General features: G+C 46.2%; 2 protein-coding genes across 2 annotated transcripts; both read right to left on the bottom strand.

The window, feature by feature from the left end:
• Positions 1-324: 324 nt before the first annotated feature.
• jade3 (jade family PHD finger 3) lies at positions 325-8,795 on the bottom strand. Its single transcript, XM_076045297.1, has 12 exons — positions 8,576-8,795; positions 6,326-6,384; positions 6,138-6,197; positions 5,971-6,053; positions 5,727-5,884; positions 5,447-5,637; positions 5,081-5,292; positions 3,088-3,255; positions 2,870-2,986; positions 2,095-2,553; positions 1,816-1,933; positions 325-1,366 (listed from the first exon to the last, which is right to left on the bottom strand). Exons 3-12 carry the CDS (start codon positions 6,184-6,186, stop codon positions 561-563), a joined length of 2,361 nt encoding a protein of 786 aa, XP_075901412.1. The 5' UTR covers positions 6,187-6,197; positions 6,326-6,384; positions 8,576-8,795; the 3' UTR covers positions 325-560.
• Positions 8,796-9,410: 615 nt separating this feature from the next.
• On the bottom strand, positions 9,411-14,101 carry rp2 (RP2 activator of ARL3 GTPase). Its single transcript, XM_076045300.1, has 5 exons — positions 13,802-14,101; positions 12,091-12,759; positions 11,467-11,581; positions 10,927-11,012; positions 9,411-10,549 (listed from the first exon to the last, which is right to left on the bottom strand). The coding sequence occupies exons 1-5, from the start codon at positions 13,964-13,966 to the stop codon at positions 10,466-10,468; spliced, it is 1,119 nt and encodes a 372-aa protein (XP_075901415.1). The 5' UTR covers positions 13,967-14,101; the 3' UTR covers positions 9,411-10,465.
• Positions 14,102-14,361: the final 260 nt, after the last annotated feature.

The raw sequence follows: 14,361 nt of genomic DNA on the forward strand, positions 1-14,361 counted from the left end.
ATGGACAAGACCGCAGATATCCCAAACATAGGTTTAAAAGTCTGTGAGAACCAATGTCGTAACAATCATCAGACAATCTAAAACTGAGGCGCAATCAACGGCGGGGTGCTCAGTCCATGATCGGAAGCATCCAACGACATTACTGAAGGATCGCCCACGGAATGTTATTCTCTCTAAAACGCACTTCGAACTGGTATAGGAACACTTCAGAGGCTTTCTCAGAAATCCAGTAAGACAAAAATAGAGCGAGATGGCCTGGGAGTGCCAGACCACACTAAAGTATCATAAAATGGAATGTCTGTGATTCAGTTAGACGTTAATTTCATCCCACACATGTACCAAAGGAAATTCAAAATAAGGAGGAGTGTCTAAAACAAAGAAAAGTAATAAATGTAATTCCAGTCGCAGTCACGATAGTGTCAGAGACCACGGCCTTTGCGATGGAATCCAACTGGAAGGTGTTTCTATTGGCCTCTCATGCGTGGTCAGTGAATGCAGCACCGCGAGTACTTGGGTCTGGTTCCTAATGAGGGAACTGTCTCGGTTTGCGGCGAGCGCCGTCACCTCTGCACTGGGTGTCTGGAGCCCAGCAGCTGTTTGCCTCGACCCATGCCCTTCCTCGGGGCGTCCAGCTTGGGCAGCGCCGCCGCCGCCTTCTGCCGGTGCCTCCCTCTCGGCTCCGACTCCGAGTCGCTGAGCTCCAGATCGGGACAGTAGCCGTCGCTGTCCTGGAACGACCTCTTGCTCTTCACTTTGTTCTGCGACGACGCGGGCTTGGCCCACAGCCGCTCCTTGGCCGAGAGTTTGTCCGAGGCCCGCAGGTCTTCTGCTGTCCGTACAAGGTTGATGGTTGCGTCTTTGAACGACCTGCCAAAGTGCTCCATGGCTGACTTGCGGAAGCTGTTCTTGCCCAGAGGCGTCTTGGAGGCGTCCGGGTCGCCGTGCGTTTGGCACGAGCCGTCCTTCTGGGCCACAAACCTTTCTAAGCGGCCGTTGGACTTGGCCGCGCTCGCTCGCTCGGCCTCCTGCTTGCTTTTGGACGAGTGGCCAAGGAGGGCGGCGTGCAGTGCCAGGGGTTTGCCGCCGGGCTTGAGGGCCAGCGTGGAGCTGCTGGAGGAGGACAGCCGGCCGTTGGAGCGCTCCTCTCTGCGGGCGGTGCCGTGCAGCTGAGGCTTCCCCTGACCCAGACCTTCACCCGAGTGTTCCGCGACGTTGACGCTGTTGTCGGGGCACAGCGGCCCGTTCCCAAACTTGCAGCTGGAAGTTCCGTTCCCCAGGCTGGAGCTCTTGGGCATCTTCAGCTTCAGGGTTATCCTCGGAGGAGGTCGGAAAAGCAGACTCTCCAGCGGGTACGAAGAAGGCAGACCTGGAGAGGAGAAAGGAATTAGTTCTTTGATTTAATGTCAGGGATGTTGGATCGGTGATCAGTGATCAGCCGACCTGCGTTCCAAATCCGATCTTGAAATATATCAATAACACTACACATTTATAGTCCGCAATGTATAAATAACAGGCGTATTTCTGCCCTCTACTATTGGATTGATTATTGGAGGACACAATCCAGTCCATTTTGCAATGCAGCAAGAGAAAAGTCTGAATCCAATGGATTCAATTTATTCAAGGTAAGAAAAAAGATCGGATCGGGGGAAAAAAAATAAAAAAAATCGGGATCTGCAATTACTTGGGATCGGGACATCCCCAGTTAATGTCATTTTGTCCAATCCCTTTGGAACTATAGATACGCAAACTAGCAAGTTCCTAAGTTGCAAACTAGCACATGATGTCTGGTGAGCAGAGGTGCAGCAGATGGTTCACCGGCAGAGACGTCCTGGTTCACCAGCTTCACGTGAAGGTTGAACATCTGCTCCTGGGCTTTACTCTGCAGCAGCTTCAGCTTCTCCCGTCGGCTCACCATGTAGCACAGGTTTCTCACCTGCACAACAGGGGTGAGCACAGAGTGTGTTGTCAAATATTAAGTCTGAGAATCCATTGCGTTTTCAACTGCAAGTACAGGGGGAAATCTTCATGATATATCTACTTTGCCATGACACCAACAAGGCATGCATGAAACTGACAGAAGAAGGAGTTACACACCCTCTCCAAATCCTGCCGCAGGTGCATGAACATGCGCATGCGTGTGTGGATGCTGTCCTCCTGAGGCTGCAGCACTGCGTTCCCCGCCTCCGCTTTAGGGGGCAGTAGAGCTTTGTTGAAGTTGGCTTTCCTCTTCAGCTTCCAGTACTGGTAGATGAAATCCATGAGGCGCTGGGAGAGCCCGAGGTCCGAGGCCAGCTCCTCCAGCTGGGTCAGAGAGTAGAACTCCTCCTCCAGCTCCTGAAGTCTCTGCGCCCGCTGGCCCACCTTCTCCGCCTCGGCGGGGGGTTTGGCGCGGGCCGGGCTCAGACCGGTCTCGCTGCCCTTAGACTTGCTGTGCTTCAGGCAGTAAGACTTGAACTTGACCTCGTCGCCCTCGTCCAGGATGGTCTTCAGCTCCAGGCTGTGCTCGAAAGCACAGGTCACATGGAACGGAGTGGTGCAGTTCTTCACCGAGCACTGCGAGATAGGCGGAGGATGAGTTTGTGGGAACCGTTTTACCTCCAATATGCAATATAACAACTACACATAGTGTAATAGTAGCTTTCCTTCTGAAAGTAAACCAGTTCTTGCAGAAAATGTTGAACTAATTATTGACAGAAGGCGATTCTTCTACCTTAAAAATGGAAAATATTAGTTTTGTGGATAAAACGCAGAGCTCCTGCTTAGCAAATACAACGCCAGGCAAATTACCTGTTTTAAATTCAAAAACTTTTTTTTTTTTTTATTATTATTCAACCAGATAGTGGGGGTGGAGATTCTGAGTATTTTCTACCTGGATACAGGCGCCCGTCTTCAGTTTGCACAGGCTGCAGATGAGAGACCAGCGGCTGGGTGGGATGTGGGAGACCTTGGTGATGGGCTCCATCCTCTCGGGACAGGCGATGCTCACCTGCAGGACAGGACGTTTGTGACGGCTAACTCGGCACTTCCTGCACAACTACACGGTCTGACTGGCGCAGCAGAGGATGCTGGGAGTGCACATGCGTGTACCTCGGGTATCCACAGGGCACAGCTGACGTGGGCCCACTTGGTGCCTGCTCGTGTTGCCTTCATGGCGCCGCCCTTCTTCGGACACAGAAGGCACTGGGGGCTGATGCCGAGGACGCACGTCCTGCACAGCCAGTTCCCCAAAGGCACTTTGACGATGCCGTAACAGGCCTGCAGAAGAGAGGTGGGTTGTAGCAGAGGTCGCGTTAACCGGATATTTTCCGTCATTGGCAGTTGTTTTTTTTTTTCAGGGCTGTCAGCCTTTAACGCATTAATCGTGATTAGTTAAATACAATCCATAACACACAGGGAAAGAGCAAGAGAGAAGAGGCAGAGAGGAGTTGTCGTCAAGTTGAGATGGACAATGTGAAATTGATCTTTCTAAAATTAAAAAAAAAAAAAAAGAAGCTCTGAATGGGAACAAACAACAGCACAGCAGAAGTGCTTGTCGACTGTCGCAGAGAAATGTGCATCTAGTGTGAAAAGGAGGGCTTAAGCCTTTTTGTCCTTTTTACTAACCCGTGGTCTGGCCGATTTCTGGTAAGAAATATTTTACATTATGGGGTTAAAAACGCCTTCAAATGCAAAATAACAGAATTTTACACATGCAATTCAATTTGCGATTGATTGAAGTAAACCATGAAGATTCTGCAATTAATCACAATTAAAAAAATCTATCATTTCACAGCCCTAGTTTTTTTTTTTTTTTTTTATAAATGGTAGCAGAAAAAATCTAAAGGCCAATGGTCATTTTGACAGGTTGCAATTCACACTCATGACCACTTGGTGCCAATGAGCATATTGCAATGTACCCTTCTGACACACGACGCGGAGACATCAGAGAGTTTCTTTGAGTGTCTTAGCACTCTCACACACCCGCTCAGCCAGTCACAGGTGTGTTGCCTTCACTGGACAACGTTCACCCACGCCATAAAAATCAAATAAACACAGAACAGAACACAAGAGAACACAGTCCTGCCGACCGTTACAATGCTAATTGGCTATTGTCTCTCTTGATGCATGACAATAGTGGCTTCACTCAGAAGAAAAATGTCACGGCAGTTGAGTGGCAGAAGTTTCTTCAAAGAGTCCAATTTGATGACATGCTAGCAGGCAGGCGAGTCAAGTCCATGCCGACCAAGAGATAAGGTGTGAAACGGTGTGTTCAGGGCACAGCCGGTCAACTGTTTACATTAATTTGCCCCCAGAGCTACGAGGAGTCATGGGAGAAATTGCGTGTGGTTGTGTGCTGTGAGAATTATGTTATGTTTTGCTGTTTGAGTGCAAATGTGTGAGTGTGCGAGTAGTAGTGCATTAAGAAGAATGTTTCATGTATGTTAGGTGCTATGCTACGTCCGTGGCTGTTGAGCACCACGAGTCAGTGTGGACTTGGCTTGACTTAGAAGCTGGCCAGCAGCATTGCGGGTCGTGTGCAGAACAATATTCACTATAAGTCCTCAGTGGATGTCGTGTTAGGTTACTAGTATCTCAATAGCTTACCTAGACTCATTATGACATTAAGGAAAAATATAACTATAAACTTGAACCAAAAGTATATTGGCGATATAAAGCACTGATTAATAAATAAAGCAACTATCACAATGGCATAATTTGAGGTTGCTAGATCGTAAAATTGTGGAGTAACTAGTGCGTGAAGTTGCAACACAGCATGTCGTAAAAGAATGTTACCTTCTTATTAATACTTAAATTAGCTGCATGACATCATAGGAGCGTGATGGAATTTCTACGACTTCAACGGTCAAAAGTCGAGCGCGGCCTCTGGCTTTTTCATGCAGCAATTAATAATCAATACATGAGACCAGTTCAACTTAACTCAAATTTCAGTGAATGTGTTCGCCCACAAGATTGTCTCCAGTTTTTGATTAAATTATCAAACCATCTGTCAACATGACTTGACTACTTAGATAAAATGCCAATATCTGAGTTGTACATTTAAAACTCCTGACAGCAGTTTTCTTGTGCCCTGCATCTCTACCTGGTGCACGCAGATGTTGCACTTGTCACAGAACACCATGTCGTTTCCCTCCTCGCTGTCGGGCGAGCGGCACACGTCGCAGATGACGTCCTCGTCATACTCGATCCCCAGGCCCTCCACCGTGTCAATGGCATGCTTCATGTTGTCGTGGCACTGGCTCTCCAGCGCCTCCATGGTGCGCTCCATCGTCAGCTCGTCCAGGGGCTCCTCCCCTGAAGAAAAGAAAAACAAAGAGAGAGGGAAGAACGATTCAGAGGAGCTCACTGGAAGTCCAAATGCTCCTCTTCCAGCTTGGAGCACACAGATGTGCTCCAAGTGTGACTTCACTGGTCATTTCCCCCTGGATTCTCCTCTAATTGTCCTCACCCATGCGCCCCAGGTCTCTGTTGAGTGCGTGCAGCCAGTAGAGGTCCATGTTGTCCAGGTCGTAGCGACACATGTTCTCCGCCAGCTCCCTGATGTTGACGTAACCCAATTCTGCCGACTCCTGACTGGAGGATTGGATGTATTTCCTCTGGTGGCTGTACAGCACCTCCTTGGACCTCTCTGCTATAACTCTGAAAACAGAATGACAGAGTCAAAAGCCAGTCCACCTGAAGTCGACACTGAGCCGTCACCTAAAGAGATGCCTGCTGGAGTCCCTCACCTGGCCGAAGGCTCTGGGATGGTGTCGGGACTCGCCAGCACCTGAACGCCCTTCTCCCACTCCATCTTCCAGGTGTCAGCCAGGAGGTAGTAGTCCTCTGGTGGGATGTGGTGGGAGTCGGGCAGCTTCATGGCGCTGATCAGGTCTTTTCTGAACACCTGCGTAGACGGTGAGAAGGAAAAAAAAAAAGTCTGACAACCGCCGCCTAGTATGTTTTCCTACCCTCTTGAAGACGGGAACCTACTTCAGCCGGTTTCTTTGGGTTGGAGGCAGGGGTTCCGGATTTACTGCCATTCTGATTGGGGGAGCAGAAGGAGGTAGAGGGACCTAAACAAAAGGATAAGTGGCATGAATACATTTGCAGGGAGGAGCGGCCATCTTAATTTGAGCTCCTGGGTCCCTGAGACTCACTCTCATTGTCAGAGCTGTCGCTGCTGCTTGAGGACCTGATGCGTTTCATCCTGTTGCATCCTGAAGAGCACAGACGAGGGTAAAAAAAAAAAAAAGACAGCGAAAAATATAAACTTGTTGAAAATAATTAAAAAATGGTGATTAATGAAACATGCATTGAGATATTTAGTCAGTAATTAGTATCTCACCATAGATTTTAAGTTGAAAAACATGCTAGTAGATTCCCGATCGCCATTTAATGTTGCCCCTGTGAATGAGAAAAATGAAATGCCATCAAATAAGATGTCAAACAATCTTCATAATAACCTAACACGATCAAAACATGTCAAGGAGCATTCAGTTTACTCATGAATAAATCAACAGCATTTATCTTTCATCTGGGTTTCAAGTGAAGGAGAGCAGTGCGGATGGGCCCGCTGCGCTGATTGGACGGCTCTTTAAACGCTTTCTAAATACTGCAGAGCCCGAACCCACAGTAGCCCCAAATACACTGGTACGCTGTTTCAACACACAGGACATGCCTCACATTCCCCATGAGGGCAGGAGGGGGCACGGAGCCAATCCCACCCCAAACCATAGACCCAGTTTGTGTGACGATACCTGATCGCAGGGCCCTGAGGTTCAGGTTAAAGAAAAAACAAAACAAAAACTGTGATCAAACATTTCTTAATTATAAGAAGCAAGAGGACACAAGTGAGGAGAAAATTTTTGTTTTTAAGGCTCAGAAATTGAAAAAAACAAAAACAAAAAACAAACATCTGGCGACATAAATCACTCTGATCACAGGGACTCTTTTATTCAGTCCTATTTTGAAGAAAACTGTCACTCAGCGCAACGCTGGAACAGTGCGTTGTGTGTTTTGCTTCCACAGCCAAACTGTGCACTCAGTAAACCCTACGTCTGCTGATGACACCAGTGTGTTCAACTGCTCAAGAAGAAAGGCAATAAAGAAAGGAGAGAAGAAAACATTCATGAGTTCAACTTCAACCCTTCTACTAAAGTTCAACTCTAAAGGTTTTACGGTGCTGATAAAACACAGAATGGATTGATTACTGGGAAAATAGTTTGATAGTTTGCACATGGTTCCAATATTAAACAGGCGCTGATGCATCTTCAAGGTCTGGAACCTATACCAAGACCGATACCTTCTCAAAGTTCTCCGTCCTGACACATAACAACTCCTATGCATGTCAGCGCATTATAAAACTTTAGTAAATAGGTTCCAGTGATCGAACTCATCGTTACCTATTGTACCAGATAAATCTATTTGTATCAATATCCAGCCTTCATCCTACACCGAAACCTGATGGATGCATCTTTGTGCCGCAGTGTCTAGAAGCCTCGACTCCAACCTGGGTCTGTTTGGTCTTGAGTTTGCGTGTTCTCTACCCCCGAGATCCTCCCCAGTCCAAAGACAAAGATATCATGCCCATTCTGAACCGTCTGTAGGCGCGGATGGGTGTTTGCCTCTCTGAATTGGCCCTGCAATAAACTGGCAGTCAGTGCAGGGTGTACCCCACCTCCACCCTTAGACAGCTTGGATAGGTTCCAGCACCCCCCACGACCACAAGTGCAGGATTAGAGGGGACCGAAAACTGAATGGGTGGATATGCGTGAACAATCCAGTGCCTACGTATAGGCATATATAACAGAAAATATAAGATAAAATTGGTGTGCAACGCTAACTGACTTCTTTGCGCCAACAGACAGCAACTGACAGAACAAAGCCATTTATTGAGGTACCCCAATAACGAGGACGGCTAATATGAAACTAATTTCCCCTAGGATGCAACACCTAATTGCAGACAGTGGGGGTCACCAATGGAGACACTTTCCTGACACCCTTCATTTAAGTACTTGTGACGCCACCATCAAACCCCTGCCGTGAGTTTGGCGGCGGCGGCGGGGGGGGGGATGCAGGGAACAATTTCTGACCGCCACTGTGTTTACAATTGCTTCCCCCGGCCTTCCTAGAGCCCAGATAAGTTCGACGTGCGAGTAAAAACCTGTGTTCGGTTAAAACAGAAGTAGGTCACGGGAAAACCCTGCTCATGAAGAGCCTTGTTGGCGCCAAACACACGGAAAGGCAGGCCAGGCCTGCAAAGCGGGACTGCATTCACCGCAGCCTGTGGAGGAATCAAACATGGGCGCCACCTTCCTACAAAAAGATGTCACTTCCTAAAGCCATTATGGTAAATAATACCACTCAACTAGGGTTTCCCCACCACCACAGATAAAGGGGGGGAGAAAAATGACACACCGGAGACGAGACAACGTAAGGGCTGCTACTGGTAAAAAAAAAAAAAAATACTGGAAGAAATTAAAGGGGTGATTGGAGGGGAAAGGCAGGGGAAAAGGCGAAGGCCCCATGGCCTGAATACACCATCCAGGGCAAATCATGGCACACGAGCATATTGTTCACCCGCCTCCCGCCATACCTCCCGGTCAACGCGCCGCCGCCCGCTTGGTTCCAGCCACCTCTCGCTCCGCACAAAACTTCCGACATTCACTCGTACAACAAACGGTGACCCCGGCTCCGGCGACGGGTGAAAATTTGGCGTTTAGTAGCCCACCACGGTGGGAGCCTCCCGGGCTGAGATCCCTCCGCCACCACGGCACAACAGCTCTATTGTACCGCGCATCCCGCCGGGTCCTAAGCCCCGCCGAACTCTCTTCCGGCCCCGCGTTGGTTCACTCACCGGTGGCTCCCTCTAGGATTCCCCATCGCTTGCAAATCACTTGTAATTAAATGACCAGTCAATCACAGGTCTTGGGGATTTTACGTATTCAACGGCCTTTAATGCAACAGTCTAGAGTGTACAAGCAACAAATTGCAGGATGGTATTCAGTGGTGACGCCAAGAGTCTAAAGAAAATTGCGTCAGTACAAAATGTATACAGAGTCAAAGGAATGAAACGAGACATTTTCTTGTTCTCGTCGGTAGCTTCAAAAACTGAAGTCATCGTGTATTAGGATTCATTGAGCTTAAACAAATGATGAAATGTGTGGCTGCTGGTTATCACTGAGTGCACACATAAATCCCACTGTACCACTTGTACCACTGTCCAGAACAATCTACTGTGACAGAAGTAATGGAAATGCTGTTTCACGTAGTTAATGTCATACAGCTGTGGTGAAAGCCACAAAGGGATTCACCGAGTCTCTAAACTCTCATTACAAACCCTGTTTTTTTACTCCACCTTGCTGCATTTTTAGAATAGCATTTTCTTACATTTTTAAATAAAACAAGGGGCTCACTTCATTCCCCCCGACCCCCACAGCTTTGCAAAATAAAACCTAATTCTAAAAAATAAAGAGTAAGACCATTGGGAACTTTTTTTTTTTTTAACAGCAGCCAAAAGGGCGTGATTACAAACGGACAACAGAATGTTCCTCTTGCCAAATTACCTCTTTTGAAATCTTCAACCCCACAAGAGTAAAGACGAAAGTACTTTTTGTTTTCAAGAGTTCATTCAAGAATTCGCTTAAAAACAGGGTTGAAACCTGTACCAAGCTGTAATGACAACAAATTCCACCAGCATGGCGGTGTGGTCATTAAAAGAATCAGAATCAGAAATCAGAATGACGAAAGAAATTTTTGTCATGTGACTGTCTGAGCTGGCTCAGGTTTGTCTAACAGCGACTAGCATTCACACTGCTTTTTGTCAACAAAGATATCTGAAGTCAGTCAGCACTAAAGAATAGAAGTCACACGTTGACAAAATGTTCACTATGAATTATCATGAAGAGCATGTACTTATCTTTATACAAAAACTTCAGTGGAGAGTATAAAACAAATTTTACAAAATAAAAAAAAAAAAAGTCATGTCTACATCAGACGTCCAGCAAGTGTTTACAAAGACGAGTATAAACAGCAATGTGCACAACTAAACTTTGGCCTAACACAACATCAATGAAGACACAGTCATAATCTACATGGCAACATCCAAAAATACACATCTGAAGTCCATTTTCCAAACATGTACACATCAAAAATTGTAACAAGAAATTAAAAATATCACTGTTATAAAACATTTTCCCTTAGCAAGTCTTGTGCTCATATTTTTGAATTTCTCAAAGAAGACTCACATTATAATCAAAATAACTCTACATTCACATTCAAGAAAAACCAAAAATTGATGGGATACATTCATAGTAACATAAATATTCACAGCACTCTCAGTGACACGATGATGTTAAGTGGATTTGCACTGTTAAGTGATGATCACAAGGTGACTTTAGTCTGCTGACTCAAGAACAATTCACTGAGTTGTTTTCTGTGGTTGTGATAAGGCTTTATCAAAACATAAGCACAATAATAGAACGCCTCACAAGCCCATCTGCATGTCTGCGAAGTTGAAGAAATTGTCCACATCTCGGGAGGAAGTGTTCTTGTTATCAGAGACAAAAACCTGTGAGGGAATAAAAAAAATAATTCTGAACTTTATAACAGAAATTTAAATTCTCTATATGCAACTTCTTGCCAGTGTTTGTCCATTGACCTTATTTTGAGTGACCGCGCTACTTTTAGCGGTGATAAAGGTAAATCAGCATAATAGTTATTGTACATTATATACGCCGTTAAACTGCGAGATCGGAATTCACGGTTAGTGACTGAGCACTTTGCCATCTTACCTACCTAAGTGACAAAAGTCATTATTATCTTTTTGTACCCTTCCTAACATTATAATTCTTTGCTCCTTTTCACAAGAAGATGAATTGCAACCCTTCTGATTGGTGTCCAAGACTGACACAAAGTACAAGTGTTGTGTCAGTTGCGTGTTGTTACCTTGGTCCCATTGAACATTTCGTTAGCGATGTTTTTGCAGGCGTCTACGACGCCATCACCGTTCAGCTCCAGGGCAATGACCGGACCTTCATCGGTGAGAGGAAACAGTTAAAATCATGCAGGAGTGACTTCCGAGCAACAACTAGACAATTGGTAAGATTAAAATGAGGGCAGAACTATTCTTTTTAAAAACACCGCAACCACTTCCTCCCACAACAGGGAGACATAAGCTTTAGTTTTGATTGACCTCCATATTTGGCTGCTGATTCAGTGTTTTCTCTGCAGTCTGTTAGTGTTACTCGGAAAGTAGCCATCAGCAGTGAAGTCATATTGGATCATGTGAGTCGTCAGCGCCTCACTTTTTTTTTTTTGTGATAATGAAAAACAGCAAAGAGCAACAGGAAATGGAGGAGACAAAGTATAGACAAAGTATTTTTTATGGAGGAGGGAATCCAGCTGAAAAACTCATTAAACCTGTTTTTTTTTGTTTTTAGCTTTTCTTTCTTTCCCTGTTAGACACAAGAAGAGAACTTCTCCCACCCTTGGTGATCCACTCCACCAGATCCTCTGCGCTGTTCTGGAACACTCTCTTCACGTCTTCAGGTCGCATGGTGACTTCTTTGGTCTGTATCAGCACAAACCCTTTTGCGGTGGCCTATAGAGAAAAAAACAGCAACAACGTGTATTCATTGTTCCACATAAGAATCTGCTCTCCTGTAAACTGAGAGGCAAGTGACAACGTAAACATCATCGCAATGTTACAGTAGCACCTACAGTTTGCTTGGCACGGCGGTTCAACATGCCTGGAATGCCATTAAGACAGTTTAAAGTCAGCAGGGATCTGTTCAGTACTTGCTGCTTAAGTGGCAAATAATGTAGGAGGTTTTTGTGTTTATAACTACTAAAAAGGAATTGTTAGAGGTCTAACAGTGAAACAAAAGCTCGGAGTCATTGGTGATTGACAGTTTTTGTGTGCCCCTTGTGATGACAACACCCCCAGCCAGGTGTTGGCACTGCCTGGTTTTCTAGAGCGCAATCTGCAGACAGTTTGAGAAAATTCATTGTTTGAAAACTGGTTCCCTCGAGTTTTGGGTGAAAGGGATCTGAAAATTGGTAGAATTTGAGACTGTGAGAATTGGGGAAAACTGCTGTTATTTTTCTCACCTCGTCGATCATTTTGCGGGCGTTTGCAGTTGAGTACTCCCCAGCGAAGAACACAAAGAGGCAGGACTCCTCGCTGTCCTTCCGCCTTCCACCTTTGGTCAAAGGAATGCTGCTGCGCGCTGGCTCGCCAGAGACTCGGACGGACTTGAATTCCGACTCTGCGTCTGGAGCCGGGACGAAATCCAGGACGGCTGACGTCTCTGGCAGCAAGCTCCAGTTGTTCTCCCCGGACACCGGCGTGAAGTCGTGGATGTTGCTCCAGTTGTTGTTGAAGATACTCAACCCGGCGTCCTTGAAGTGGAAGCCCAGGTCTGGGTAGAAGTACTGAAAGCAGCCAAACTTCATCCCCGTCGACGACTCGATGATGGGCTGCGTGGCGCAGCAGAGGAACACATCCATCTTTTTGCAGTCCCGCGTACGAAACTGCTGACAGGCCACCACGCACTTGATGTCCTTGCAGTCTCGGAAAAACACGCTGCCCTTGACGGGTCCCAGAACGATGCGGCAGTTGACGCAGTCGTCGATGGTGATGGTCGCCGAGTGGTCAAACACGTAGATGTTGCAGTTCTCGCACTCCTGGATGACAAACTGTTGCCCATTGAGTTTCCCCGGCAGACGGCCCACTGTGACATCTTTCAGCCCGTTCAGCATGTAGTCTTTAGGGTCGACCTGGGCAGGGGGAGAAGTGGCCACATGATTGAAGAAGTTTATTTTGCGACACAAAATTGTACACTTCTCAAGCTTGCTGATTTATACTTCTCAGTCATAACATTACCCTGTTAGGAAAGGGTGTTTTTTCCTGTGGTGAAACATATTATGGGTGGGTATAGAATAAATATCCACGCATCTTTACTCAACCTAAATACTGACATATTCCTCAAAGTCCCTGGAAAGGTCAAACATATCTTTAAATATAATTAAAATACACGTTGCTATATGATTTTAATATATTAATTGTAAAAATGGTTTGATTAAAGAAAAAGTGTGTGTGTCAGTTAAGTAAAAAAAAAGTTCTAACTTGTCAACTTCGATTGGCCTTAGAATCGTGATTGCTTGCTTTCAGATAGGAATTGGTTACTGCTAACATCAGTAGGCAATGGTTTTGCTTTACAGAGAGGAACAACGTGAAGGTACAAGCCAAGGTCTTTCTTTCAAAGCGGAAGTCTGGGCTGCGGTTAGCGAGACCATGATGAAAACGCAGGTCGCGTTAAACAGGCCAGCTGGGGTGAGTGACAGGAAAACCAAACGGCGCTGGCTGTGGAGGTAATCCGATAACAAGATAAAGCTGTACACATAACTATTAAACTGCGTGTGTGTGTGTGTGTGTGTGTGTGTGTGTGTGTGTGTGTGTGTGTGTGTGTGTGTGTGTGTGTTTGTGTGTGTGTGTGTGTGTGTGTGTGTGTGTGTCAGAAAAAGACCAGTAATAACTACGTAAACAAACAAATACATAAATAACGGCGTTATCAACTTAAAATCAAAAAGTATTGTAAGACATACGACCCCAACCACCGGGCTGGGACCGGAAAAAATGAGTATGTGCATGAAGCGACATCTAGCACGTTATAACTGCACGACTCTCTCAGGCTGCGTGCTTGCAACGCCGATGTTAACGCAACGAAACCAGACAGCCACAACGGTACGGTTTTCTAAAGCTTAGATTCCGCTGGCTAACTGCTTTGAGGACCCAGTCCCGGCTTCGCTCCATCGTTACCTTCTCCCTCTTGTCCCAGCTGTACTGTTTGGGTGCCTCCTCGGTGTTGTTGCCAAGGGGAACCGCGTTGCTTGTCGTCGTAGTTTCGACCGTGGTGGTGGTCGGCGTACGATCATCTTTCTCGCTCGACTTCCTCTTTGACTTTTTCGAAAAGAAGCACCCCATGTTGGATTCTGTAAATTTAGCAGCGAGCCGATAAAAGATTTTTCTCAGTCGCACCGTTTGCTTTGAAAGTACACGGGGGGAGAAAATGTAAGACGTGAGCTTACGGGTACTTCAGTGTACAAGATTTTTTTTTTTTTTTTTTAGCTTCCTGTTTCTTAGCGTCATGCCGCAACCAATCGGTGTCCGCGTAGTCGTTGCAACAGCCAATCACAGTCGCCAATGAGTGAAACGAGGCGAGCCCTTCACGAGGCGTTTCTGTACCGGCTGACACGGTAAACTATCACCCGTTCCTTATTTTAGAAACAGTTTCAATTCGTCGATAATGTGAAGATGCGTATCACACGACACATTATTGTAATGTTGAATTTTTCTATTTTTAATACTGTCTAAATCAT

Source organism: Nelusetta ayraudi, unplaced genomic scaffold (assembly GCF_046127955.1).
Source record: "Nelusetta ayraudi isolate G7.1 ecotype Tasmania unplaced genomic scaffold, CSIRO-AGI_Nayr_v1 ptg000084l, whole genome shotgun sequence".
Taxonomy (NCBI): Eukaryota; Metazoa; Chordata; class Actinopteri; order Tetraodontiformes; family Monacanthidae; genus Nelusetta; species Nelusetta ayraudi.

Coding starts and splice junctions, on each gene's coding strand:
- jade3 (XM_076045297.1), bottom strand. CDS start 6,186: ATGAAACGCATCAGGTCCTCAAGCAGCAGCGACAGCTCTGACAATGAG. Junction 2,554..2,869: donor AGACGGGCGCCTGTATCCAG/GTAGAAAATACT, acceptor CCTATCTCGCAG/TGCTCGGTGAAGAACTGCAC. Junction 1,367..1,815: donor GAACCAGGACGTCTCTGCCG/GTGAACCATCTG, acceptor TCTCCTCTCCAG/GTCTGCCTTCTTCGTACCCG.
- rp2 (XM_076045300.1), bottom strand. CDS start 13,966: ATGGGGTGCTTCTTTTCGAAAAAGTCAAAGAGGAAGTCGAGCGAGAAA. Junction 11,582..12,090: donor CCCGCAAAATGATCGACGAG/GTGAGAAAAATA, acceptor TTTTCTCTATAG/GCCACCGCAAAAGGGTTTGT. Junction 11,013..11,466: donor GGTGGAGTGGATCACCAAGG/GTGGGAGAAGTT, acceptor TCACCGATGAAG/GTCCGGTCATTGCCCTGGAG.